Here is a 26,121-nt window from a genome sequence, read left to right as displayed (position 1 = left end):
TGCAATGAGACTCACTGGAATTATTTACTTTTCTTAGCACCTTTGGAACACCTTTCATAAGCTTAAACTTCTACCTCCTCTTCCCACTGAGCAACAACTTGCTAATGCACGACTAAAGAAAAATGCTTTTCATATGGGATCAGACTCAAAGGCCCTGGGAAGCCAAAGCATTGGTCTCGTGAACCATCAGCATTCAGAATTTCTACCAACTGTAGCAAGCAGTGCTGAGCACCTCTTGAGACCAGACTCCAAGATTAATCGGCAACAGCAGCAACAAAACTCTTTACAAAAATGAGAATATTGTGCTCAGCTGTCTTGGGGATGGAAGACACACGTTCTGCAAATTCCATGACCGGACCCTGAATACAAGTAGCCTGTTCCTCTCCATTCACTGGCTTTTCCCCTTCCCTTAGGTCTTCTGAGTCACATCTCATTGAGCTTTGGCCTGAACTTCAAATCAATAAAGCTTCTTCTACAATTTCTCTGTGGTCTAGTAAAGTTCAGACGTAGCAAAATAAAGTCAAATTCCTAGGACTGTTAGTTTCTTCTGTTTAAAGAAGAAAAAAACTATTTTAAACATGTCTGATTTCCCTTTCTCTGTGAAGAGCTGGTATTTGGCAGGAACTATGATATGAGAAAGCTCTAAGTGAACAAAAAATTTAACCTCATATAGCTTCCCTTCGGCTTTCTTCCGTGCTATTTCCAATAATCAGAAGTGAAGGGAAAATGTAAATATTGATTTAGCTTCTGTTTGTACACTTTCCTGCAACCTCCTATAGGTTTGCCAGAGTGCAAGCTGTGCATCAGCTTTTTCTGGATGTGATCCTAAACGCTTCCCGAGGTCTAGAACATTCATCTCAGTGAGCAATGAAAATATTTTTCAAGTAATCAGTGAATAAAGGGACACAGTAAGTGTTCTCTTGGATGGATGGGACTGACTGGTTTATGGATCCATGTCTAGTTGACGTGGTGGTGTCAGGGCAATGGTTGGACTCGATGAGCCCAGAGGGCTCTTCCAACCTCATTGATTCTGTGATTCTGTGATCCGCTGGCTGCCATCATACTGATTCACTCACAGCTGCCAGTTAAGAGTTCCAGTTACACTGGTTCAGGCTTATTCTTTTGGCAGCCTCCTAGCACCCTTCAGGTGCAGTAAGGGAGCCAGGAGACACCTTGCCTCACAGGTGGCATTGCAAAGACAGCAAGGACCGTTCTGACCAACTAGGGATGCATCACAACGCTGATGTGTTTAAGAAAAGACTGGACATGGCACTCAGTGCCCTGGTCTAGTTGACAGGGTGGTGCCAGGGCAACGGTTGGACTCGATGATCCATGAGGTCTCTTCCAACCTGGTTGATTCTGTGGTTCTGTGATTCCTTGCCCTACACCGTCCTCTTCTGAGAGGGATGAGCATGTCCTGACACAGCCAGTGCCGTGCCCAAGCCACAAAGCTCTCAGCCAGTTGTTGCAGCAGGTTTGATCCCATTAAGATCTTATTTACGCTCGTGGTTTAGCACTCGTGCTACACCGTATATGGTTTATAAGAGACGCGTCTTATTAGAGAGCCAGAAGCTCTGTAGTGCGCATTCCTGACACTTGTTAAAATCATTAATTCTAACTTTCTGCAGTAACAAATTATGTAGGACAGCTGCGCTGGCAGCATAGTAATTTGTGTCAACCCCCTATGGTCACACTGAAAAAACTGATCGAGGAACGCACATGCCAAAAAAAGACAGCGATTTTCTATTGGCACGTTTTAATGAAGGTGTCATTAACGTGGCCAGGGATTGGTATCATTTGGGTGGAACAAAAGGAGCAGCACTTCTGCTGCCTTTCATTCCTGTCGCCAGGATTCTGCAATCATCTCTCAAAAATGTCACTTTGCTGGCAGCATTAACGTTGGTGAAAATGCCCCCCCCCAAACTCCTAAAGCACCTTGTACTTAGCCGTGTTCTTCAAGGGTGCAGCAATGAGAGGAAAACAGGTATTACTGCTGATCAGATAACGAGATGTTCCCGGATTATGACTGTCATTCCATGCTTCAGGCTTCAGCACGTGCCATTTCGCCATGTGCTGCTTTTTGTAAGCCAGCTGTTGGGAAGCAGAGAGGTCACCGACTGTTATCAGCCAGTTGTTTCACTTCGAGCGCAAACCTACGCACACTGCACAATCAGCCCTGTCACAGACATCGTCCTCAGCGCAATCTGGGCTGTCTGCTGCTCCAGAACAGGCTCCCAAATGCCCAAAATATCATTTATCCCCTCCATTGGTAAAGGAGTTCCATTGTAAAGGCAAATGGTGTCTTCAGCAATCTCATGCAATTTACACACGCTACAGAGCCTCAGTGCAATTAATGATCTCAAATATACTGGGGTAGATCGCAGTAGACACCCCCAAAAATCAGGGTCACCAGGAGTGGGCTGCATTATCTGACACGGGTTATTAGGAACCAGGTCTCCCTATGGATCACCATATCCAGTCCTCTGACTCACAGGGTGCTCATGCAATACAATCTCTAAGGAGTTAACAGAATCACAGAGAATCACAGAATCAACCAGGTTGGAAGAGCCCTCTGGGATCATCGAGTCCAACCATTGCCCTGACACCACCCTGTCAACTATACCATGGCACTAAGTGCCATGTCCAGTCTCTTCTTAAACACATCCAGAGATGGTGACTCCACCACCTCCCTGGGCAGCCCCTTCCAATGGCTAATGACCCTTGCTGAGAAGAAATGCTTCCTAATATCCAACCTGAACCTCCCCTGGCAAAGCTTGAGGCTGTGTCCTCTCGTCCTATCTCTAGTTGCCTGGGAGAAGAGGCCGACTCCCACTTCACTACAGCCTCCCTTCAGGTAGTTGTAGACTGTGATAAGGTCACCTCTGAGCCTCCTCTTCTCCAGGCTAAACACCCCCAGCTCCCTCAGCCGTTCCTCGTAGGTCAGACCCTCCAGACCCTTCACCAGCTTGGTCACCCTCAGAGTATCTGCTTTCTTCTTCCTCACAGATGACAGGGCATAAAACACTTGCCTTGCCCTGCAGCAACTCCATTTCTACACTAAAAATCCCAAAGCAGCACCTTCAACACATCACAGGAGACAGACATAAGCGGATGTTGCAAGTTTACTCGTATCTTGGGTGCCATACGCTATACGGAAATATTTTGGGCTTGGCGGAAAAGCGTTGGTTTTCTACTTTTTTAATGTGTATGAGGAAGTGTCTGCCACCAAGCAACGTTACTCCACTGAGCTGGAAGCAACAGGTCCAAGTGTTCCTGGAGAATAAACATTTCAGTCTAGATGGGGTATTATATCACTTGTTCTATTCCCCTGGGATGCAACAGGCACCAACACCCAGCTCTGCAACAGAGCGATGACACAATGTGAAAGATGTGCTGGAAGAAACCCGATGAGTCAAATCCCACCGTAACCACGTCATTTTCCATTACGTCGGGTCCCGTTCCAGGCAGCACGATCACACGTAAGACACAGTGACAAGCTGCGCTGCAGCCTAATGCAGAGTGACAAAAATACAAAACTCCCTGAAACAGACTTCAGGAAGTCGCTCGTTAGAAGGGTGAGTGGAGGAAGGTGGTAATTAGCAGATCTGCAGCTCACCAGGGACTCGGTGTTCAGCTGTCACTCACCCACTCCTGGGAACTTGTGGAAGACATTCCTGTCTCTTGGAGATAGCATCCCTCCACGGAACGTGCGAACGGGCATCTGTGAAGGCAACTCTTCCGCTTTGCTGCCCCTGCAAAAGCAGAGGCCTCCTTGGCCCTAGCCAACCAGCTCCACATCCGCCCAGCATCTGGCGGGGATTTCTCTGCATAGATATAAATCTGAACCCCAACCAAAGATCACGTCAGATTCCAACATCAGAGTGCTGAGTGGTCCATAGAGAGTTAGTATCACAGAATCAATGAGGTTGGAAGAGCCCTCTGGGATCATCGAGTCCAACCATTGCCCTGACACCACCATGGCAACTAGACCAGGGCACTAAGTGCCATGGCCAGGCTTTTCTTAAACCCCTCCAGAGATGGGGACTCCACCACCTCCCTGGGCAGCCCCTTCCAATGGCTAATGACCCTTGCTGAGAAGAAATGCTTCCTGATGTCCAACCTGAACCTCCCCTGGCAAAGCTTGAGGCTGTGTCCTCTTGTCCTATCACTAGTTGCCTGGGAGAAGAGGCCAACTCCCACTTCGCTACAACCTCCCTTCAGGTAGCTGTAGGCTGCAAGAAGGTCACCTCTGAGCCTCCTCTTCTCCAGGCTAAACACCCCCAGCTCCCTCAGCCGTTCCTCGGAGGTCAGACCCTCCAGACCCTTCACCAGCTTGGTCGCCCTCCTCTGGACTCGCTCCAACACCTCAACATCTTTCTTGAAGTGCGGGGCCCAGAACTGGACACAGGATTCAAGGTGCGGCCTCACCAGTGCCGATCATCTGACAATTTTCTGCTGGACTGATTATCAAATTGTTATAGTTTGACTATATCCTTTATCACTAAATTTAGTACTGGTGAGAGAACTGTATATTTCATCTAACTCACCTTTCTCTATTGTACCAGTTATTCACACAACACATGCAAGTCACAGTAATTCAGGCTCCCTCCTTTGCCTTGCTAATCTCACATGGTTTAGATACCGAATGAATCATTCCTCAAACTACAGCAGGAAGCCCAGTGTTTGCTCTTATTTAGCCGTAGTTTTCTTTCCTAACATGAGAAATGTCAGTTCATCTTCAGCGATGATGGAAGACTGTGTGTGGTTTTTCAGAGGGCTGCTTGAAACCTTCCAAACTTATTTGTTAAACAGCAATAAGTAATCCCCAAACTTGAAAGACTGATCTCTACAGTCTACATCTGGGTTCCTAGTTAAAAAGGGAGGACTCAGAGTATTTCATCTGAAATACCTACGTGCACATACAAGTACGCAGATACTCTCATGCAAATGGAATATATATGGAAGTAACACACAGTTTTAGAGCGCATTAAACAGTCAAGTTTCAGTAAAAACTCTGTAAAGAATCTTTTGATGCGGTGTAAAGAGGAGCCCCTGTTTTTAATTACAGATCTCTGCAGCACTGATCCAGTGACACACCGATCTCCAGTCTCCTTTCATACTTTCAGCTTTGCAATAAGCAGGACAGAACATCTCATGGCTAAGAAAGCTTTTGCAGCTAGAGTAAATCAAAGACTCAGGAGTGACCTAGCACGGTATCTAGGTGCAATGGATGTTGCAGTGTTACCAAAACCTGTGGCTCTAATCCCAAGTGTCATATCCTGCACTACTGCTAAATTCCCAGCTCCCCCAATTAGAAAGAAATTTTAATGGTTGTAACAGAAATCCCAAAACCATGAACTGAGAATGAATTAAAGGCTTGGAAATAATCAAAAAGATACAGGTGTATTTTTGAAAATCTAGTTCTTTTTAAGTTGGCCTCGAGGTTTGTGAAAGGCTGGTGCTAGCGTGCTGCTATGGTGGTATAAGGAGATGCAGTGAGGTTGCAGAGACCCTTTGAAGGATACAAGAAGTAGGCTGATGTCATTCCCACGTCATGCGAAATGCAGGGAAAATAAAGACTTTAATAGTCAATGTCCCTGCCTAGAGCAGGAGAGCAAGACAGCACCGACGTGGGAACACTAGAGGGAGCAAAGCCCAGAGAGCAGATGAGGAGGAATGGAGGCAGGGAAGGAAAAGCCACACCAGCTTCTGAGAGAGCTTTGAAGAGGAGGGGGAGGGAAAGGAGGGGTTTGTGTTTCTTGTGCTTTGAGCATTGTATTAAAATTACTGAGCACAGAAACAAAAGGATGGTCCTTTCTAAATGTGTACGACAGAGAGGGACCAGCTGGACTCTCATTTGGCACATACCAAGGATTCAGGGTTTTCCCTCCCTCACAGCCAGGTAAGCGCGTTACTGGGGATGGCTCTGCCCAGGTTCAGCTGCTCTTCTGGAAAGGCTGGGTTCCAGCTCACCCCCTGGTGCTGCGTCTGGAGGGCAAGCAGGGATGGAAGAAAGCAGTAACACATTTTTCTGCCTCTTAGCAAGCTACGCAGACACGACTCAGCCCACAAGACAGATCCATCCTACCTGGTTCTTCTCTTTCATTTTTGGACTGGAACTTCCTTAAACCACCCAAGCTGGTTCCAGGCTTTGTCACTAGTTTCCTCCAGTCAAAATACAAACAGCTACACATCCCAACCACGCTTCTCTTTAAATAATCAGAATATGACAGAGCTGCTTCTTTCCACAGTTTAATTCTCTTCCTTTAAAAGTTATTATAAGTCATTAGCACTTCAGGAGTCATTTTACAGCTTTGTGCTTTGATCCTCTGCTTCCACAAGTCAGCTCCCACTGAGCTGCTTCATAACTTGTTTAATAGTTAATTTGTTTGGACATCATTAAAAGTATTAAGGCTCCGGGCAATGAGGACATGCCAATTACCGTGTCAAGTGATTTAATTTTGAGGGAGGCAGTAGGAAGCAGTAGTTTAAACCGCTTAAAGGCTTGTACCTCTTGCTGCTGAGAAATATGAAGAGAAACCGACCTCCTCAGAAAGCCTGCCGGTTTAGGTTCAAAGGGGTGTACTTCTACATCGTTTATTTTGGGTGCTCAGCAGATGCTGAGACATGAACTGTGCATGTCAAATACCAGCTTAAGCGGCTCTGTCATGATGAAGCCTGCCTCAGCTTCTAATAAAACTCAAAACCACTGCAACACACGGTTGGAAAAGCAGCCTTCTGAGAAGTGGCATTTTGACAGGATTTTTTAAACCATTAACTTCTGTTTGCTGGAGCTTTCCTTGCAAAGTACTGCATCTGCATCCCAACACACTGCAGTTTTATATAAAATTTCTCAGTGTCACTTATTATTTCAACAATATTCTGAAAAACTAGGTATCCAGACTTGTTTACAGAATCACAGACTCAATGAGGTTGGAAGAGCCCTCTGGGATCATCGAGTCCAACCATTGCCCTGACACCACCATGGCAACTACACCATGGCACTAAGTGCCATGTCTAGTCTTTTCTTAAACCCCTCCAGAGATGGGGACTCCACCACCTCCCTGGGCAGCCCCTTCCAATGGCTAATGACCCTTGCTGAGAAGAAATGCTTCCTAATGTCCAACCTGAACCTCCCCTGGCAAAGCTTGAGGCTGTGTCCTCTTGTCCTATCGCTAGTTGCCTGGGAGAAGAGGCCGAATCCCACCCCGCTACAACCTCCCTTCAGGTAGTTGTAGACTGCACTAAGGTCACCTCTGAGCCTCCTCTTCTCCAGGCTAAACACCCCCAGCTCCCTCAGCCATTCCTCATAGGTCAGACCCTCCAGACCCTTCACCAGCTTGGTCGCCCTCCAAACGTTTGGTCGTTTACTCCAGATACATTCTCCTGGCATTTAACAGATAAAGCTGTTGGAAAGGCTTTACCCTAGTCTTAGTTAGACCTTATTATATTAATATATTTTTGAATATATTAATATCTATTACTATCAATAGAAGTAATAATTAATAATAATGTAATATATTACATATTAACAGCTATCTCTCAGTTACACCCCACATCCTTTCAGGGAGGTGACACACCAGCCAATTGTGTCCTCTTGTGGCAATCTTAACCCAATTTCCCAGCTGCCCCAAGGCTCCTTTTGCTGGTACTAATTCTACCTTTAGTAGAACTGTGCAGCTTGGTGATATTAAAGTCAGCAAAACTCTCAAGTACAGATTCATTTTGCAGGTTTAAAAATGCATACACTAGGGAATCCTCAGAAGGTCAGCGCTGTACGAGCACCACTTTGCTGAGACAGGATTACAGTCTGGCAAAGAGCTCCAAGGCAAATGAAACCACACGGGTAAGGCTGTAGTTCGTACAAATATAATTAAACTATCTGCTTGAGGAAAAACACGCACCACAAAGAGACGAGATTTGTTGACACACAGGCTTTGGCATCGCACATCTCTTCCTGGTTTTGAATGACAGTTATCAGAAATCTCCTGTGCAGACCTGACTTTAGCTACACCAGTAAAACCACTATTTTTCCAGCACCGATGCGACTGCGCAGGAGTTTCTACTGGCAAAATTAAAAGAATAAAAAATCACACCACGGAGTGACATGGGACCCAAATACCACTTTCAAGTTAGCTACATGGAACAGCAATACAAAAGACATCGACAGGTTTTGAGTGGAGAGTTCAGGCATCCAGAAAATACAGTAGCAGCTGGTGTGTGGATCAGCAGGAACAAAGCTTATGAGAATAAAACTGAAAGGGGGAGAAATGCTAGGGTCTGTGAAATGTAACAACGGATAGATGCACAAACGAGCCAACAAAACTTTTCACAAGTTAATACCATTAGTACAGCTGTGAAGTTACTTTCCCCTCCCCAAGGATGAGGAAACAATTGTGAACACACAGACTGAGACACGTGCAAACACAGAAACTCAAAGGCTTATGTGGATATAAGGTACCTACATCTAGCACTTGGGAATAAAAACCCATTAAAGCTCTGTACCTAAACGGCAACACAGAAGTTTTAGACCCAACTGTCGGCAAAAAAAAAAACCCCAACAAACCAGAAATGGATCAAAAACTTGTCACACTTGCTCTGTTTCCCAGGGTGATAGGTACTGCTGTGGAAGGGAAACTGGACATGTACTGCTACACCACACCTGAAGGCAACTGGCCAGAAATTCTACTTGAACTGTGTTCATTTATCACACAGCAGAACGAGCAGGTAGGTTCAGAGTGGAGATCAAACTGGACCAAACTGTGTAATGATCGCTCAGTTCTCATCCTATTCTAATGGAGATTGTCTCAATGATACCACCATCATCTTAACCGGTCCAAAAGCTGGTTATGTTTCCAGGATATATTACCATAGATGATGCAACCCATACTATGGGAAGATAAACCTTCAACCCAGCAAATTTGGCTGGATGGACAGTGCTGTGTACTGGGCAAAACATTCCTCCTGGCTCTTCCTGCTCCTGATCAACCTGGATTCCACTGCCAGGAGCAACCTGGGCTGAGCTCTTTGACCACTGCACGCGCTGATCACCCAGTATTAAATGGGAGATTCATTAAAAAACCTAAACTACTAGTCATTCATTGATTTTTATGCCTTACTACAGTATTATATCTAATGGTCTTTCTCAAGGAGTTAAACATATTGCCCTTTCTTTTATGGCAAGATTATGAGATTAAGAGAAACTAATCAGTTTTCATTTACACTCTACTTAACTACGAATAAATGAAACAGAATTACTGTAAGATTACAATTTCCTTAACTAAAGATATGTCTTAAAATTTCATTTGATTCAAAGTAAATAAGTAAAACCCACAAGTTCCTATTTCCTAGACCTGTTCGCTGTAGCCAAACATGCACCTGCTCACTTTAATGATTATCATCCATTTTTGGTATTTCATCTTTATTTAGCACGACAGAGCCTACCCAGCTCTCAGAGCGGGAGCTGGGGTCTGTGCTGGCCCACACACAACAAACAGAGCAGTTAACCAAATTCTGATCACAGCATCTCCCCTGCTGCTAACGTTTGAGCCTGCAGAGCTCAGTTTGACTCTCGGATCCCACGCTGAGCTTGCAGCTGGCAATTACGAAGAATCCCAACTTTCTATTTATAAAGTGAGAACACTGGACAGAGAAGCCACTGAGAAACCACAACCATGGAACCCCATCAAGTTACTGCTAGGATCACTCATAGAGTAGAGCCATGAAACACATGAAAGCAAATGTTTACACTTTGCTCCATAAAATACAGTGGGGAAAACAGTGGGAGGAATCTCGCAGGCCAAAAAAGATGACATTTGTGTAAATATCTGCCTCCAACCACTCAGTTCCTAACCTTGCAGGATTTCAAAGTCCATCACTTCTTTTAGCACACCAGCTGCTTCTCCTTCAGAAACGGTGACAGCAGGCAGTGTGAAAATGACATGACTTGGAGACAAACCAGTTTTATTTAAAAACAACATTTATATATATTGCACACAATATTCCAAGTTAAAAGAACGTTATTGAAAATGCTAAGTCAAATATTCAAAAGTTATGAAGTCCCCAAATTAAAATCACCTATGCAATCTTAATTTGAATCTCCTGTGTTATGCAGCCTGCTACTGCCTTCAATTACACGATCACGGATTATTTTTGCCACAGGACCTTTGCCTCATTCACTGTAGAGGGTGGATGATTCTCAATTAATGAGCAGCTCTTCAATATTTGTTTTCTTCTTGTTGTTTAGTGTGCAGCCCATTTCTGATGGCTTGCCTCCACGGGGGGTTACCCAGAAACAGCTGAACAACTCCCTGATTGAATGCTTTATTACAGAACAAGATCATTTCATTTCTGCTTAGTTTAACCCACTTTATTTCACCAAACTTAGGCTCTACTCTGAGCACATATGATTAATTTATTCATGGCTTTTCTATGGTTCACATTACTAATACATTTTTGATGTTATTGTCCCAACACTTCCATTGTATCTGGACTGACTGGTGAAAAAATGATTAGAAAGTTTCTATGTTGTAAAAGTATTCATTAATTTGGGACATCCAATTTAGAAAATAAGAGGATGCTTTCTGTAGAGTGCTTAGCATTATATGGTGCTTTAAATGCCAAAAACTCAGGTCTAGCTGCAGCTCTAAGTATATGGTGCTGTTGCAGATCAGATATCGCCTCAAACTGAGCATCCAGAAAATGAGGAACATTCAGTTAACGAGCACTTCAAAAAAGTTTCATTTGCAGCAACTTGGCATTAGAATCCCAGTAGTAAAGGCAGAAATTAAATCAAGTTTTCCAAGGCTGCATTTAGCTGCATTAACAATGAGACCTAGTGATGTGGTTACCAACAGAATAAGCAGTGCAAACACACCCAGATCCACAGATCTGAAAGACAAGTGCCAGACCAGAAAGACGGGGGGAAGAGAGGGAAAAGCACCTACCAGGATGAGGGGACTCATTGCTCTCCTTCCATCAAAAACAATGTCAGACATACTGACATGGATGCACAGGGAAGTGGAAAACACAGAGTTCCTGGTTGCAGGCTGTCCCTGAAGCATAAGAAGAGAGAATGGGCTGGGAAGGTGGCACACAGATCACTGTGGGCACGAGCATCTAGCAGGAACAGCTAGTTCAGGCTGCAAAAGAAACGATGCAAGCGACTAGAAAACAAACACACAGCTGCTCTCCAGAGACCTAAGAGAATGAAGGTGTTTTCAGCCCTCTTTGCACCCGCTTAAATCTGGACTCCTCTCAGGCAAGTGCAATCAGCATGAACTAAAGCCCTGTGTGCCCATTAGCACACAGCACCTTACACTGGAGACTGACTGTGATTTCACAAGCTTCTCCCCTCTAAAATAAGCCAATATGTGTCCTAATATATTGATGCGATATAGAAGCAAGATAAAAAGATGGAAAAGTGGAGTTCGTAGCAACCAGTTTACTCTTTTTGCTGGTAGTCCCATCCCAGAAAGCAGCTCTCCACAGAAGAGCCCAGCTCCAATGCCTCTTGGCTGGCCTTCGGGCAACCTCTGCAGGAAGGCAGGCAGCTGCTGCAGCTTCCCTAGAGAAAGAAAATGAGAGAGACTGTTACCCTTCGGTCTGCCAACTGTCGAACGAGGCCTTCTGATGCTCCCAAAGCTGCTGCATTTCCACTGTAAAAGAAAATCAGAGGTGGGAACAAAGAACCTCAGACACAAAGCACAGGAGGGGATGTACAGCACGTGGAAGTCCACTTACAAGAGTACACATCTATATCATGAATGGGAGATATTGTCCAGAGACACAACCGGTGTTTAAATTTAACCAGCGCTCTACATGAAGCAGGAGAGGCAACAAAAGAAAATCTAAGAAATGACAAGGCTGGTGCTGGCAGAGATCTATTCTGGGATTACTCGGGGTCATTTCAAAGAACATGTCAGCTTCTTTAACAGTTGTGACCTTTGCAATACAGCAGTGTAAAACACGATGTACCTATCCTACATGCATTAGAATGCTCCTACTATACGGCATTTCATTATTTGATTCGAGCTGTTTTGAGGAGACTTTTGATCTGGTAAAAGAAACACATTGGCTCTCCAGCCACTAGTGCTTGGACTAGAAATTTATGTAGATATACACAGAAGGAGCTGACCTCAGTGGAAAAAATCTAGATTTGTATCCCTGCTGCTGAACGAGAATTCATCGCTCACCTAGGAGACACGAGACCAGAACTGTTTCATGGTAAGAAAACAAAAGTTGCTATACAAGATCAAACATTCTCTCTGCAGCCCAGTATTCTGACACTAGGCAGTCCCAGATGCTTTTAAGAATGCTTTTACACTTTCAGAGAAAAATTAATACAAGAAATCTGCCCAAAAAGGAATCTCCTCTTTACATGTGCTAAGTAGTGTGTCTTACAAACGGAGGTCACAATAAAAACGTACCGCCTGTAACTGTGGATGCTCTCATTCCCACGTGAGCGTTGACACCTGTACTGCAATCCCTCAACACCAGCACACACTTGCAGCAATGAATTCTGCAGGAGAATACTGTGCTACGTACAGAAGCATTTCCTCCATTAATGCCTTTCTCCTTCACTCAATTTCTCCTTACTTACAAAAAATAGCAGAGATTAATTAGGAATTTCTAACTCATTTCCTCAGTTTTATGTATTTTATACACTCCTACCATACCCCCTCTCACCTGCCTTCTTTCTGGAATAAAGAATTCAGGGACTGTCAGTCCTCTTCAGGGGCCATTTCACGAATGCCCATGTATAACGCTAGTGGAACAGTCTGATAATTCCCACCAACGATGCCTCTGAAATCCCAAAACTCATTCCATGTTTTATGATCAGGCTGCATTCAATTAAAATTAGTGATACTGATAGATGTAGCAGCAGTACGAGGGTAAGCCATTTTTACATTACGTACTCATGCAGGAATAGACCGTTAACTGATTTTTTGATTAAGTAAATTTTATCCCTCCTCATAAAATCAAACCTTCTGGTTAGGATTGAAGAGAAGAACAACAACACACAAGCACTGAAACTTTCTGCATAATGTGATTTCATTTCATTATGTTTGGCTAGAAATTTTGCTCTTCCCCTGCAGTCAATATTTAGAACGTCATCAAATGAAGAGGAATTTGATGGCCTGGCTTTGATGAGAGACTTTGCTTTTAATAATTCCTTTTTTAATGCACACCTGCTCCGTTCTAATTAAGGAAAGCCATATTCCTTTCTCACTGTGCCAAGGTGACATGGTGACCCATCACATGTAATGGACTCATTTCAATCTCTACATAATGAGAATAGCACCTTGACAACAATATAGGCACTGAAGGTAGAAGAGGTGCAAATGTTACCTTGGGAGTAATCTCCTTGCATCACATACCGACATTACAGTGGTATCCGATGTGTTTTAATTTGTCACTGTAGTTTAAATTTCTAAGAGAAAGGACAATCTAGAAGCGTGAAAAATTACTAATTATAACATTTAAAATAGAAGCAGCAGTGGAAATGTCAACAATCTGCCTGGGACACCAGAGGTTTCTGCAATGATGAATAAGGAACATCTCCCTGCAGACCGGGAGAGAAGCTCTGGGCCATTTTTCAAAGCTTGAAGAACTTCTCAAGGAGTTACAAATGTTCATTTTTCTTCTATGCCTTCAATTACTGTCAGAACATACCACGGTCTTTCTAATGGCTCCCATGAACTTCAAATAGCATTCATTGTCAAGAGATGATAAGCACAAAGATACTTTGGTTTAAGTCCTATTGGTATCAATGGGAGTCGGGCATTTGTATGCCACTGCTGATTTGGATCTGTGGCTTAACCATGATATCAAGTATTTACCAAAACACTGATTTTCACAGAATCACAGAATCAGTCAGGTTGGAAGAGTCCTCTGGGATCATCGAGTCCAACCGTTGCCCTGACACCACCATGGCAACTAGACCAGGGCACTAAGTGCCATGGCCAGGCTTTTCTCAAACCCCTCCAGAGATGGGGACTCCACCACCTCCCTGGGCAGCCCATTCCAATGTCTAATAACCCTTTCTGTAAAGAAATTCTTCCTGATGTCCAACCTGACCCTCCCCGGCGAAGCTTGAGGCTGTGTCCTCTTGTCCTATCGCTGGTTGCCTGGGAGAAGAGGCCGACTCCCACTGCGCTACAACCTCCCTTCAGGTAGTTGTAGACTGCAAGAAGGTCACCTCTGAGCCTCCTCTTCTCCAGGCTAAACACCCCCAGCTCCCTCAGCCGTTCCTCGGAGGTCAGACCCTCCAGACCCTTCACCAGCTTGGTCGCCCTTCTCTGGACTCGCTCCAACACCTCAACATCTCTCTTGAAGTGCAGGGCGCAGAACTGGACACAGGATTCAAGGTGCGGCCTCACCAGTGCCGAGTACAGAGGGACGATCACTTCCCCAGACAGGGAAGCATAAGTTTCCTGGAGGAGTACATACAGTTCCTGTAGTTGGTCAACAGCCCTCTGATACAGCCATAATCTTCAAACTGAGTGATAACAGTTTCTGATCAGTTACGAGCCTCGATATAGAGAAGATTCAGGAAGTGGCAAATCTGAGAGCGTGAGAAACTTTAGTGCATTAGTCATACTGGATTAAGAGCAAGTATTTGGGGAAAAAAGATTCAATGTATCACAAAAATACATTAGAACATTTTTAGACATTCCTTATTGGTTTACTTATGAGTTCACACGCAAAATGCTGTGGAGAGTTAAATATAAATAAAAACGGAGGAAAAACTACCCTTGCGCTAATACAAACTAGTAGAAATTTGTATTCCCAGGTCTTTGCATATGTATATGTGTGCATATATATAAATATGTATGTATACACACATTATATATAGCTTTTTCAGTTGACGTAAGATACTTCAGTAAGAAGCTGTGTATAAAAAGAAATATAAAAGGAAGTTTTATGAAATGCATAAGACAGAAAACTTCAGTCAGTAAGGAAAAAAGAACTTGAGTCGGCCTCTTCTCCCGGGCAACTAGTGATAGGACAAGAGGACACAGCCTCAAGCTTCACCAGGGGAGGGTCAGGTTGGACATTAGGAAGCATTTCTTCTCAGCAAGGGTCATTAGCCATTAGAAGGGGCTGCCCAGGGAGGTGGTGGAGTCCCCATCTCTGGAGGGGTTTAAGAAAAGCCTGGACATGGCACTTAGTGCCCTGGTCTAGTTGCCATGGTGGTGTCAGGGCAATGGTTGGACTCGATGATCCCAGAGGGCTCTTCCAACCTGGTTGATTCTGTGATTCTGTGAGGATGAAAATACAAATAAGGGCTAATCAGACCTGTAAAAGCCTTTGTTAGGCTTGTTATCTTATCTTCCATTGCTAGCTGGCAATACAGAGAAAATATTAAAGAATAAAACAAAAGCAAATATCTGAGACTATACACACAGAGGAATGGACAGCATCTGTCGAAACTCAGGCCTCTGCACACTTGAAATGGCAGTTACACATAAAGGTCAGTCTCCAGGTAATAAAGCCCAGGCTCTCTTCAAGACTAGCTCACAAATACACCATTTTCAAGTTTAAAGCACAGGGACAGGTTCTAGCTGTGTCTTCAGCATGGCTGTATTGTAGTAAAGATGTAAAGTGCTTTTTCTCCACTCCATTGATTTGCTCTATAAAAGAACCAATTGCAATTGCAATTCTTCTCCCCCCCAGTGCAAGCAGCTGCACTCCCCTGATTCCTTTGAGAGATGAGCAGCAAGAAGGGAGCTGGAATAGGCACAGGTTACTCCTCTGCACCCCAGGCTGGGGAAATGAAAGCAAGGAGCACGAAGTTATGCTCCACAGATAACACGGCAGAGAACTGCATTGCACAGCAAAGCACTCGGAGTTACGTATCTTGATCTACACTCACGTGAAGGTTGCTTTCTTTAACGTGCTATCCTGATTGATATCATCTCTAATCCAGAGGCACTTCATTAAGAAGCTGCCAAGAATCAACATTTTGACTGTTTCAGCCTTTAACTGCCAAAGCTGGTTGATTTTTCTGCAATCTGAAGGAAGGATAGTCACTCTGTAGGCAGGTGCAACTTGTTCGATGACTGGTTGAGTCATTTTTGGGTGTGCAGCAGACAAGCTCTCCTGTAGTTTTATACTAACTGGACACATCAGGCCTCTTGGCTTTGTTGTGGTGACCCACCTGGTCACCAATTTCCCCTTCACCTGGTATCATGGAGCTTCTTTTGGGCAGGATGCTTCTGTAAGCAAAGGAACAAGACAGCATACTTTTCAAAGCTAATTTCTTTTTTAAAAGTGTGGACATGAGGAAGGTGGCAGAGGGTGGGATGTGACTTAAAAGCAGATGGAAATGCACAAGAACAGTTGCTTAGCACCTATAAAAGTCAGGCCCACTTCTTCACAAGATATGTATATATGTATTTAGATACCCATATTTAGGCATCCACATTTCAGTTTTGGCCTCTAAATAACCTAAATCTATCACAGGTTTTTTGGAATGTGCAGCTGATTAAATAAACAAAGACATTAAAAGTCATAAGAATCATGCTGCAGTCCTGGCAGCAATCAGCTCTCCGGCACTTGGGGACAGCTTTTGTATTACCTGTGCTCCTGCTGGGAGCTTTGCCATCTATTAATGAATGAAAGACAGATCAGAAAAAGGCGCTGTAGAAACTTAATTCCACAATAATTTCTCACCAGTGGCACTTCTTGCCTTTGTCTGAGCAAGAGATGCAAATTAAAGATTGGAGTCAGAGGCAATTATTCAACCTAGACTATTTTATGTAGGCATGTGTATGTTTTGGAACAGGTCTGTAGGATCTATTTCTGTGAATCAATACAACACGTCAGGATGGAGACAGACAGAATTTCAGAAATGTAAAAAGAAAAAAAGCCTGTAGAAATGCTAGATTGACAGCCAAGAGGAATGTGCTCAAAAGCACCTGGAAGCTGAAAACATTTCTTTTACATTCTATTCCTTACTCAATTAGGAAAACTCACCTGATAAAAGGAGCAAGAAATTACCCTGCTTAATGACACAGATAAGGGAAGAAACCTGAAGCATTTAATTCCCATAAGCATCTCTTCTCTTTGTCTCAGCCTGCTTTTTATGCCTGGATTATGCTAACTCTATTAATCTTTGTGTCTGTGACTAACTCCTGGCTTTTTATGTTAGTGACCTGATTCCGCACTAACACGCTCCTCCCAGTTCGGTGAAAGCTCCCATGTGATCTATTCTTCCTCCTAAATAAAGTTGAAAAATTTGGCTGAGATCAGTGAGCGCTGCTGAGGTAGTGGGGGTGTGGAGCTATTCCACCCTCCCCGCAGCCGCAGCACGAATAACGCGCCGCTCAGCACTATCCGCCTCTCCGCTTTCAAGACCAAGGGGGGACGAGAGTGGCTAGTTGGCAAGGTTTCAGGCTACCTCCACGGGCTCCCAGCCTTGCCACCCCCTGATTGCCGTCCCCTTTTGACAGTAGCCCAGCAAGACGTGGCCGGAGCAGGTGAGTACTGCATGGCTATGATAAACCCTTTGTGCGGAACCGGCGGCTCGTTACAAAGTGGAGGAGGGAGGGGGCAGCGGTCGCAATTTTTTAAATGGACACAGTCAAAAGCCTCCTTTTCTTCCCCGTTATGCGAAGGGCACGCGTGCCCCTTTCAGGGGGAATCCACCTCATGAGCTCCCGACAAAGCTCATCTCCCAGCGCAGCAGCAAAACGCCCGAGCATCAGAAACCGCCCGCTGCAGCCGTGCCCTTTGTCCAGCCGGGCAGGCGGGTGCCTCGCTGGGGATGCTCCTGCTGCAGCCTCCGCAGCCTCCCAACCCAACCCGGGGCATGGCACGGTACCCAGCGTGTGGGGCTGGCACGGCACCGGGTGTCACAGCGGGGCTGGCACCCGGGAGCACAGGGTTGGCAGGGCACCGCGATACCCGGCGTGTGGATTCTGGCACCCGGCGTGCAAGGCTGGCACGGCACGGCACGGCACAGCACTGCACAGCGCTGGAGCAGCATGCAGGCTGGCATGGCACAGCCCTGCACAGCGCTGGAGCAGCACGCAGGCTGGCACGGCACAGCACCGCACCGGGCAGCGCAGTCCCAGCGTGCGGGACCGGCACGGCTCAGCACGGGGCAGAGCAGCAGCCAGGGCTGCACTGCTCACCCCACTGCCCCCCAGCCCGGCCCAGGGCCACTCGTGGCCCCCACTGGGGCTATCTAGCTCTAGTCAGCGGCGTGACCACCCTCCCCTGGGTACCAGCAGCTTTCCACCCATACACTCACCACACCCCCACCCTTCACACATAAGTAACGTCCTCCCTCACAGCACAAAGGTGTACAGAACACCCCTATGAACACACCCGCCTCCTCTCAGGCAGTGGGCATCTTCCTCTGCATCCCCACTGGGGCCCCAGGGACCCCCCACCTTTTTCCACTCATCATCCCACTCATCATCCCCACTTTTCCCACTCAATCCCACTGTGATTCTGTGATCATGCACCCACTTCTCCACATGCATATAAGCCCCCCCCGCAGTTACCCATGTTACTTGTGCCCTTTGTTCACCCACACAAGTAGCACACCCCTTCTTCCACACACACACCTGGTCAGGATGTCTCGCATGAAGGCTGAACCCCTCGCACACCCCTGAGCCTCCCTCAACCCGCAGAGCAGGGAGGGTGACGTGCCCCCCATCCCTTTCCACCATGGCTAAAGCAGTGCACAGGCACCTGCCACATAACCCGCCAATCTCCAGCACGTTAACTGATCTCAAATGCATTTCACATAACTTTCCTGTTTGGAATGTGATTTGGAGCTAAAAGGAAAGTCAATGCTGACCAGTTAAGCACTGAATGCTTAAAGAAAGTCTTTATTCCCTCCTCCCCCCTTGCCTACTCTGTTCGCCTCAGTACTGGGAGCACCTCACCGCACACCAGTTCTGCCCACCCCTGAGACAGGCCACCCAGGCGTTAAGACTGCGAGAGGACGGCAGTGAGGAGGAAAGAAGGGTGCTTTTTGCTTACCTAGAACTCTCAAATTAGACAGAGACTGACCCTATTCCACACTGTGGGAAAAGAAATGGGATCTTATTCCAGAAATGTACAGACACAAAGCAGCTGCATCTAAAATGACATTCATCACTCCCCCTCTCAGCCCCCTGCTCCCTCCCACCCTTTATTATTTTTCTTGCACAATTTTAAAGGTGAAATTCCCTGAGTATTGACTACATTGTAGTCGTAGACTGTAACTATTCATCAAGAACGGGCACGCTGGCTGGAAGGAGAAGAGTTTCCTCTTTAAATGAGTTGGATGAACACTCAAACGTTCAAACAATCTTTTGCTCTTCAGCACATTAAAAAAAAAAAAAAATGTTATCCCTGTGGGAGTTTCAATCTTGGCAGATTTTAGACCCAAGAGAAAGGCTGCAAAGCGTCCCATCCGTAATTACTTTCCTTGCTAGCAGCAGGCAGTGAGAAAAAAGGAAAGGAGAGATTAAAAAAAGGGAGGAGGATATGAAAGCAGATCTCGTTTGTTCATCTCCCTTTCACAACCAATTAGCTCAGAATCAGAACCCTCCTTCACCTTCAAAGAAAAGGAGAATTTAACGAAAAGGCCACTGTGTCTTAAGATCTTATTTTACGAAGGTTCTTAGGTTTTGTTCATTTGAATTCAGCTCTAAACAGCTTTCAGTTTTCATTTATCCTATAACTCAAGAGAAAAATTAAACATCCACTTGTACCTGGACTGGTAAGTACTTGTTCTGACTCCGAAAAACAGGTAACACGGAGCATTAGGACAAACTGATCTTAGAAACAGGCAAATGGAAAAAATCCCTGAGGAAGGTTAAGCATCAGTGGAGGCTAGGGAATTGTCTGCACTCCAGGATCTGTGTTTTCACAGAATAACATTTAAAACAGAGACTAATGGAAAAATTCAGAGGCTGCCTCTGTAATTGCAGGATGTAATTGCCCCTGATTTTGACAGGGGTGTGGGAAGAATAGCATAGAATGTTGTGCAAAAAAAAATAATATGAACTAAATTAGCAAAAAGTTAACCAAGAGAGACAATTTCAAAGGGAAAAAAGAATCCACATTTTATGGGGTATATTTTTTAGCTGATGATATATAAGACTGTTCCTTTAGTAGGAAAATCAAAGAACAGCTTCTCAGGAAAAACTGCCCTCCAAGAAGAGGAATAGTGTGTGCTGTTTTGAGAAAAACAATCTCAACATCGTTCTTAAAATGCAGTGAAGCCTATTTTGAAGTGAACACCATGAAGGTTCCTTCATTTAGAGACAGCACTTTGACACAACACTGTTTTCCAAGTTTAAAAAAGGGAAAAAAATCCAAACCCTTCCCCAACTATGAGCATGTGAAAGGAATAAGACTCAGTGTCTCTTCCTAACGTGTTTTATTACCGCATGCCTAAGCCTCAGCCAGCACACCTATGGGGAGCATTTACAGTTTCAAAGCTACCCTAAAAGTGTCATAGGAGGATTTCATTGATCAGGATGATAAACTTCCCTCACACCACTATATAGACAAGGCTGCTAAAATATGTATCACAGGCACATTTCAGTAACACTGGTTTAAGGAGGGAATTCATCAAGTGTTCAGTCTGTAACATGACTTACACGTAGTTTGATCCTGGTAACAGGCACCAGCACCTCTCCTAAGGATTTGGACTTGGTACAGACAAAAGAGAGTATGTGCCAAAACATGCAGTTACAAAAAGGCTGTAATCACACCTAAAAAGCTGCTGGTCTTTATCAGATCACAGTTATACTAAATTAACACGTTATACTATCATGAGAAGTCACCAATAAAATCAGTGGGATGAATATCAATTTCAGAGAGAGTCTAAACCTACAACACAACAGGTCTGTTGCTTCAATTGCTCTGTGCTTCAGGGATTACGTAATTAAAATTAAAACCTTAGAAACCAGAATTAGCTCCATATGGGTTCTCTATAAACTAAACGCTCAGGAAAACAGTGTATTACATTTATGGTCCACGCTAAGCACAGACACTTGCCCACACGAGTTCTTCTGGAACACAAAAGCAGATGTCCTGAGCAGTCGCACAGCCTGCAACTTCCATCTGAACCCACGGAAGCGTCTTTGCTCGGCATCTCTCAGTGCAGAGGTAAGATGGGATCAGGGTCTGCTCCAAAATTACCTGCTTTTGTCATACACAGATCGTCCCTGAAAGTTATCCGAGCCCCTTGCAGCTTTAAGGAGAATCAGGATGCCACTAGATATTGTTCCTTTTATAGGAATAAGAGTGTACTTTCGGCTGGCTTACAGAACTGACCAATGCTGGGATTATTTATTACAAGTGCTTCCAAAACTTGCAGTCTTTTTCTCTTCCTGCATCAGAGGGGAGAAAGCCTCAGGTATAACGAAGACAGAACAGGCTGAACAACTGCTAAAAGCAGAGTTTTCTTGCTCACTAGGATAAAAATAGTGTAAAGCATTCTGAGAGACTAGGGCTAGAATTTTATACACTTAATTAAAAGATCAATTGACTTGCTTAAATCTTAGTAAGTTGCCAGTTATATCACTGGATGTAATCACAAGGGTTTTATGCAAATTACGTTTCTAAGGATGATGACATGTAAAAATCTAATATAGATCATTTTTTCTATTTTGTTTTGAGATTAACAATATGGAAGACAGAGGCATAAAGAGGGTGTTCGATTTTAGGACTTCTCAGCTAAATCTATGGTGTTTAACACCTACAAACGCAGTGACACTACAAACACACCTCAAGTGTCCTTCTGTAACAACCTGATGTTTATTATTTAAGCCCATACCCCCAAAGTACATAGAACCTACTGGAAAGTATGAAGCCGAACTGGCTCTCAGCTGAAAGCTGATCCGCACTTTGTAGACTTGAAACCTTAAGATTTCCAAAAGCATTTTAAGCATCCAAAGCTAAAGGCAGATGTGTAGTAGTATGTACATGGATTTTGAAAGTGGCAAGGGTGGTCTTATGCACGTATTTAAAATACTCCTAAAATCTGGCCCTTTGTTCTTACACATGAGGTTACAGAAGATGCAGTGAAAAGTAAGTAGCAAGGCTAAAACATCTCACTACATGCTTTTCGAAGCCTTTCCTGCCTTCTCCCCTTCCTTCCTCCTTCCCTCCCTCCTCCTTGTCCCCTCTTTCAGTGGCTCTCACTCCCACTCCGACTTTCATCTGCAATTTTGTGCACAAGTGTATCAGTAGATGTCTTGCTACACTAGCTCTGGAGGAGGAGAAAAGAATCATTTACATCTCAGGTTTACAACATGATGGATACATTTCACACAAATGCTTTTACCATCAAAAAGATGCAAATTTCTTCCATAATGCAATAAAAATGGAAGAGACAATTGGAAAGGCAGCAGGGAAATTTACAAGCAAGCTGAAGGCAGCAAGCAAGCCTGAAACTATATTAAAAAGCCAAAATGTATTTAAGATATAAACGCTAGAAGTAATTCAACATTTGAAAATGCACAGTGTGTGTATGCATGAGGACATGAAAGAGGCACACACACAAAGATAGAAAACAAAGATTCTCCTGCTACTGAAATCAAAAGCGATTTTTTATATTAATTCACAAGGAGCAGGTTTATAGTTTCATGTCAGCCACCTTTACTTTGGAAAGATGTTTTTGTCTTCATTTGAGAACAATATTATACATTTTTCTTACTTGCTGCTGGTTTGTATGTCCTCATCAACCATTCTTACTCGATCAATATAATCAGGAAGTCAAAGAAAGGAAGGCTGAGTTAGCCTAAAGGTCAGGTATGTACAATCAGCTTCCTATTAAAACAAAACTGCAGCAGCTCACCTATAATTTCTGGCCTTCATCCTTCCAATGAAGCTGAAGATTTCAGGCATTCACCAAACTCAGTCCTTCCTTTAACTGAAACACAGAATCAGAAAACAGAGTTATCCTAACAATAAAAAAAAAAAAAAAATCACACAGCTAATTAAAACTTCATACAAGTGTGTTCTCTCACCCAGCATTTTGGTATGGTTTCTTTTAAAAAAAAGGATTCAATGCAAATCATCATTACTCTTTTTAATATAACACTGATAACGTCACTATTACTAAGTCACTAGCAAATAGAGGCAAGTTTTGCCCTTATAAAAAAGGAGGAGTTTCAGCAAAATCAAAAGCTGTTGATCAATATTCTTATATCTTTTCATTCAGTGTTTGACAGATGCCAATACCCCGAACTAACATTTCAGACACTGATTTTTCTTACTGCAATTTCCTTTGTTCCTCTCATATAAATTACATTCAACCTGCTCTTACTTTCCACCTTCAAACACCACACAAAACCTCAGAAATATATTTGTCTCTACTTTGTTGGAGTACCGTACTTAGAGTCACAGAGGTCAAGCTTGAAGAACAAAAGGACAGACAATGCCCATCCTAAGGACATTACAAAATAAGGGGCAGATTTTGTCCTCCCCATCTTATACTGAGTTGTACTTTAAACATTAGCTTGCTAAAACAGGAAGGTATGAAAACACGAGCCATGGTAGCACAGCCCATCTCTAGGCAAGGACACGTACCACACCCGTATGTAAGTATCAAAGTAAAACATTACTATTTCATTAAAAGGTTTAGAAAAACATTCTGCTTACAGATATTCTAATATGCTTTCATGAAAAGTTTCTTCCAACAAATCAGTATTTCCAGACCAAAAAAAAAAAAAAAATCACTCAAATTATTTTTGTAAATACCTCAACCTTTCTATTATATTTTATTAAATTTTAATGGGGAATTAAATGTGCGCAGTCCTGAGATACTAGTTTGCATGTTCCTAATGCTCAGGACAAAATACACTGAAGACTTATGACTCACACAAAAAACAACCAAACAATGTAAGAATAATTTATTCTCTACTGTTTGAATTAAATTAGAGCATGGACAATGACTAATGTTTTGCAGTTTTTTAATGGAAAGTTTCCTCATGAGAAAGTGTTGACATTGAAACTTCAGTAGATGGAACCTGACTCAACTTGACACGTGTGCTCTGTGTGTGTACGAGGGTGTACTTAACACAGGGATTGCAGATAACGTGAACAGTCTTCTCGAAATTTAAGCAGAGCACTAGAGGTCCAACTCTTTCTCAGAAACTGCAGTCTCAGTAGGATGTTGCAATACGAGCTGATGCTAAGACATTTACCTCTACTACTACTGTGGTCTCACCAGTGCTGAGTAGAGGTGAATAATCACTTCCTCAACATGCTGACCACACTGATACAGGTGAGGATGCCATTGGACTTACAACAGGAGCAGAATGCTGCCTCATCTTCAGCTTGGTGTCCACCAGGACCCCCAGGTCACAGAATCACAGGATGGTTAAGGGTTGGAAGGGACCTCTGGAGATCATCTAGTCCAACCCCCTGCCAAAGCAGGTTCACCTAGAGCATGTTGCACAGGGTTGCGTCCAGGCGGGTTTGAGTATCTCCAGAGGAGACTCCACAACCTCCCTGGGCAGCCTGTGCCAGGGCTCTGGCACCCTCAAAGTAAAGAAGGTCCTCCTCATATTCAGATGGAACTTCCCACGTTTCAGCTTGTGCCCATTGCCCCTGTCCTGTCACTGGGGACCACTGAGAAGAGTCTCGTCCCCTCCTCTTGACACCCACCCCTAAGGTATTTGTAAGTGTTGATAAGATCCCCTCTCAGTCTTCTCTTCTCCAGCTGAACAGACCCAGCTCTCTCAGCCTCTCCTCATAAGAGAGGTGCTCCAGTCCTTTGATCATCTTTGTAGCCCTTCGCTGGACTCTCTCCAGTAATTCCTTATCTTTCTTGAACTCGGGGGCCCAGGACCTGCACACAGGTCCTTTTCTGCCAAGCTGCTTTCCAGCCATTTGGCCCCCAGCATGAACTTGTGCATTAGGCTGTTCCTCTCCAGTGGCAGGTCTTTGCATTTCCCCTTGTTGAACTTCATGAGGTTCCTCTCTGTCCACTTCTCCAGCCTGCTGAGGCCCCTCTGAAAGGCAGCACAACTATGTGGTTTTATCAGCCACTCCTCCTAGTTTTGTATCATTTGCAAACCTGCTGAGTGTGCACTCTATCTCATCATCTAAGTCACCAATGATGATATCAAACAGCACTGACCCCAACGGCAACCCCTAGAGTACTCCACTACTGACTTGCCTCCAAGTGGACTTTGTGCTGCTGACCTCAACCCTTTGAGATCAGCAGCTCAGCCAGCTTTTAAATCCACCTCACTGTCCACTTATCCAGTCCATATTTCATCAGTTTGTCTATGAAATGGTCTGGTAGACAGTGTAAAAAGTCAATATAAACAACATACACTGCTCTCCTTCACCCACTGGGCTAATAATTTCATCACCTGGTAGAAGGCTACCAGGTTCGCCAAGGTTATTTTCCCTCTCATATATCCATGTTGACTACACCCAATTATCTTCTTGTCCTTAATAAGTTTGGAAATGGTTTCCAAGAAGATTTGCTATGTAACCTTCCCAAGGGACTGAAGTGAGGCTGACCAGCCTGTACTTATCCAGATCCTCCTCCTTGTGCTTCTTATATGATAGGAATGTATTTAACTTGCTTCCAGTTTTCTGAAACCTCCCACCAGAACCTTTAAAAACTTTTGGAGAACAGCCTTGCAATGATACCATCCAGCTTCCTCAGCACTTCGTGGGTGTATCCCATCAGCTCCCATGGGTTTGTGGATGTTTGTGAATGTTCAGTAGTTTCTTTAAGCACTCCCTAACTCAATACTCTCACATCGAGGGTAATTCCACACTGTGCCACACTTCCCCACAAACAGAATCCTCAGACACTGTTTTGAAGGGAAGGGATTTGTCCATAAAAGCATTCCCCTTCTCCCAAAACGCAGCTGAAGCATAAGCAGTACACTTTGCAGACTTCAGATTTTAAAAGCATTCCTGTTTTTGAAAACACACATACCGGAGCTGACGGTGAAATGGAGTTACAAATAACATCCACTCACCTCCGTAGAACAGCACTGTACAGTACCAGATGCCTAATGATTTTGTATCTTCCCCATAGGAATCTGCTAGCTGTGGATCCAGATGAGATGAGATACAGGTTCAGGCAAGTATGACAAGATCTGATTTTCATTAGTGCTGAGACATTCCACCCTCCTG

General features: G+C 44.2%; 1 protein-coding gene across 3 annotated transcripts in view; it reads right to left on the bottom strand.

Moving 5' to 3' along the window:
• Nucleotides 1-9,961: 9,961 nt before the first annotated feature.
• C10H8orf48 (chromosome 10 C8orf48 homolog) overlaps nt 9,962-26,121 on the bottom strand; it is a 38,903-nt gene continuing 22,743 nt past the window's right edge. For all 3 annotated transcript variants that reach the window (XM_068409660.1, XM_068409661.1, XM_068409662.1), the window contains exons 8-9: nt 22,814-22,888; nt 9,962-11,566 (exon numbers count right to left, since the gene is read on the bottom strand). In XM_068409660.1, coding sequence (XP_068265761.1) covers nt 22,830-22,888 — 59 coding nt within the window. In that variant the 3' untranslated portion in view covers nt 9,962-11,566; nt 22,814-22,829. The remainder of the gene's footprint in view (nt 11,567-22,813; nt 22,889-26,121) is intronic.

This window comes from Nyctibius grandis, chromosome 10 (assembly GCF_013368605.1).
Source record: "Nyctibius grandis isolate bNycGra1 chromosome 10, bNycGra1.pri, whole genome shotgun sequence".
In the NCBI taxonomy this organism is placed as follows: Eukaryota; Metazoa; Chordata; class Aves; order Nyctibiiformes; family Nyctibiidae; genus Nyctibius; species Nyctibius grandis.
Note: the sequence above shows the minus strand (reverse complement) of the source record. Positions and strands in the feature narration are given on the sequence as shown.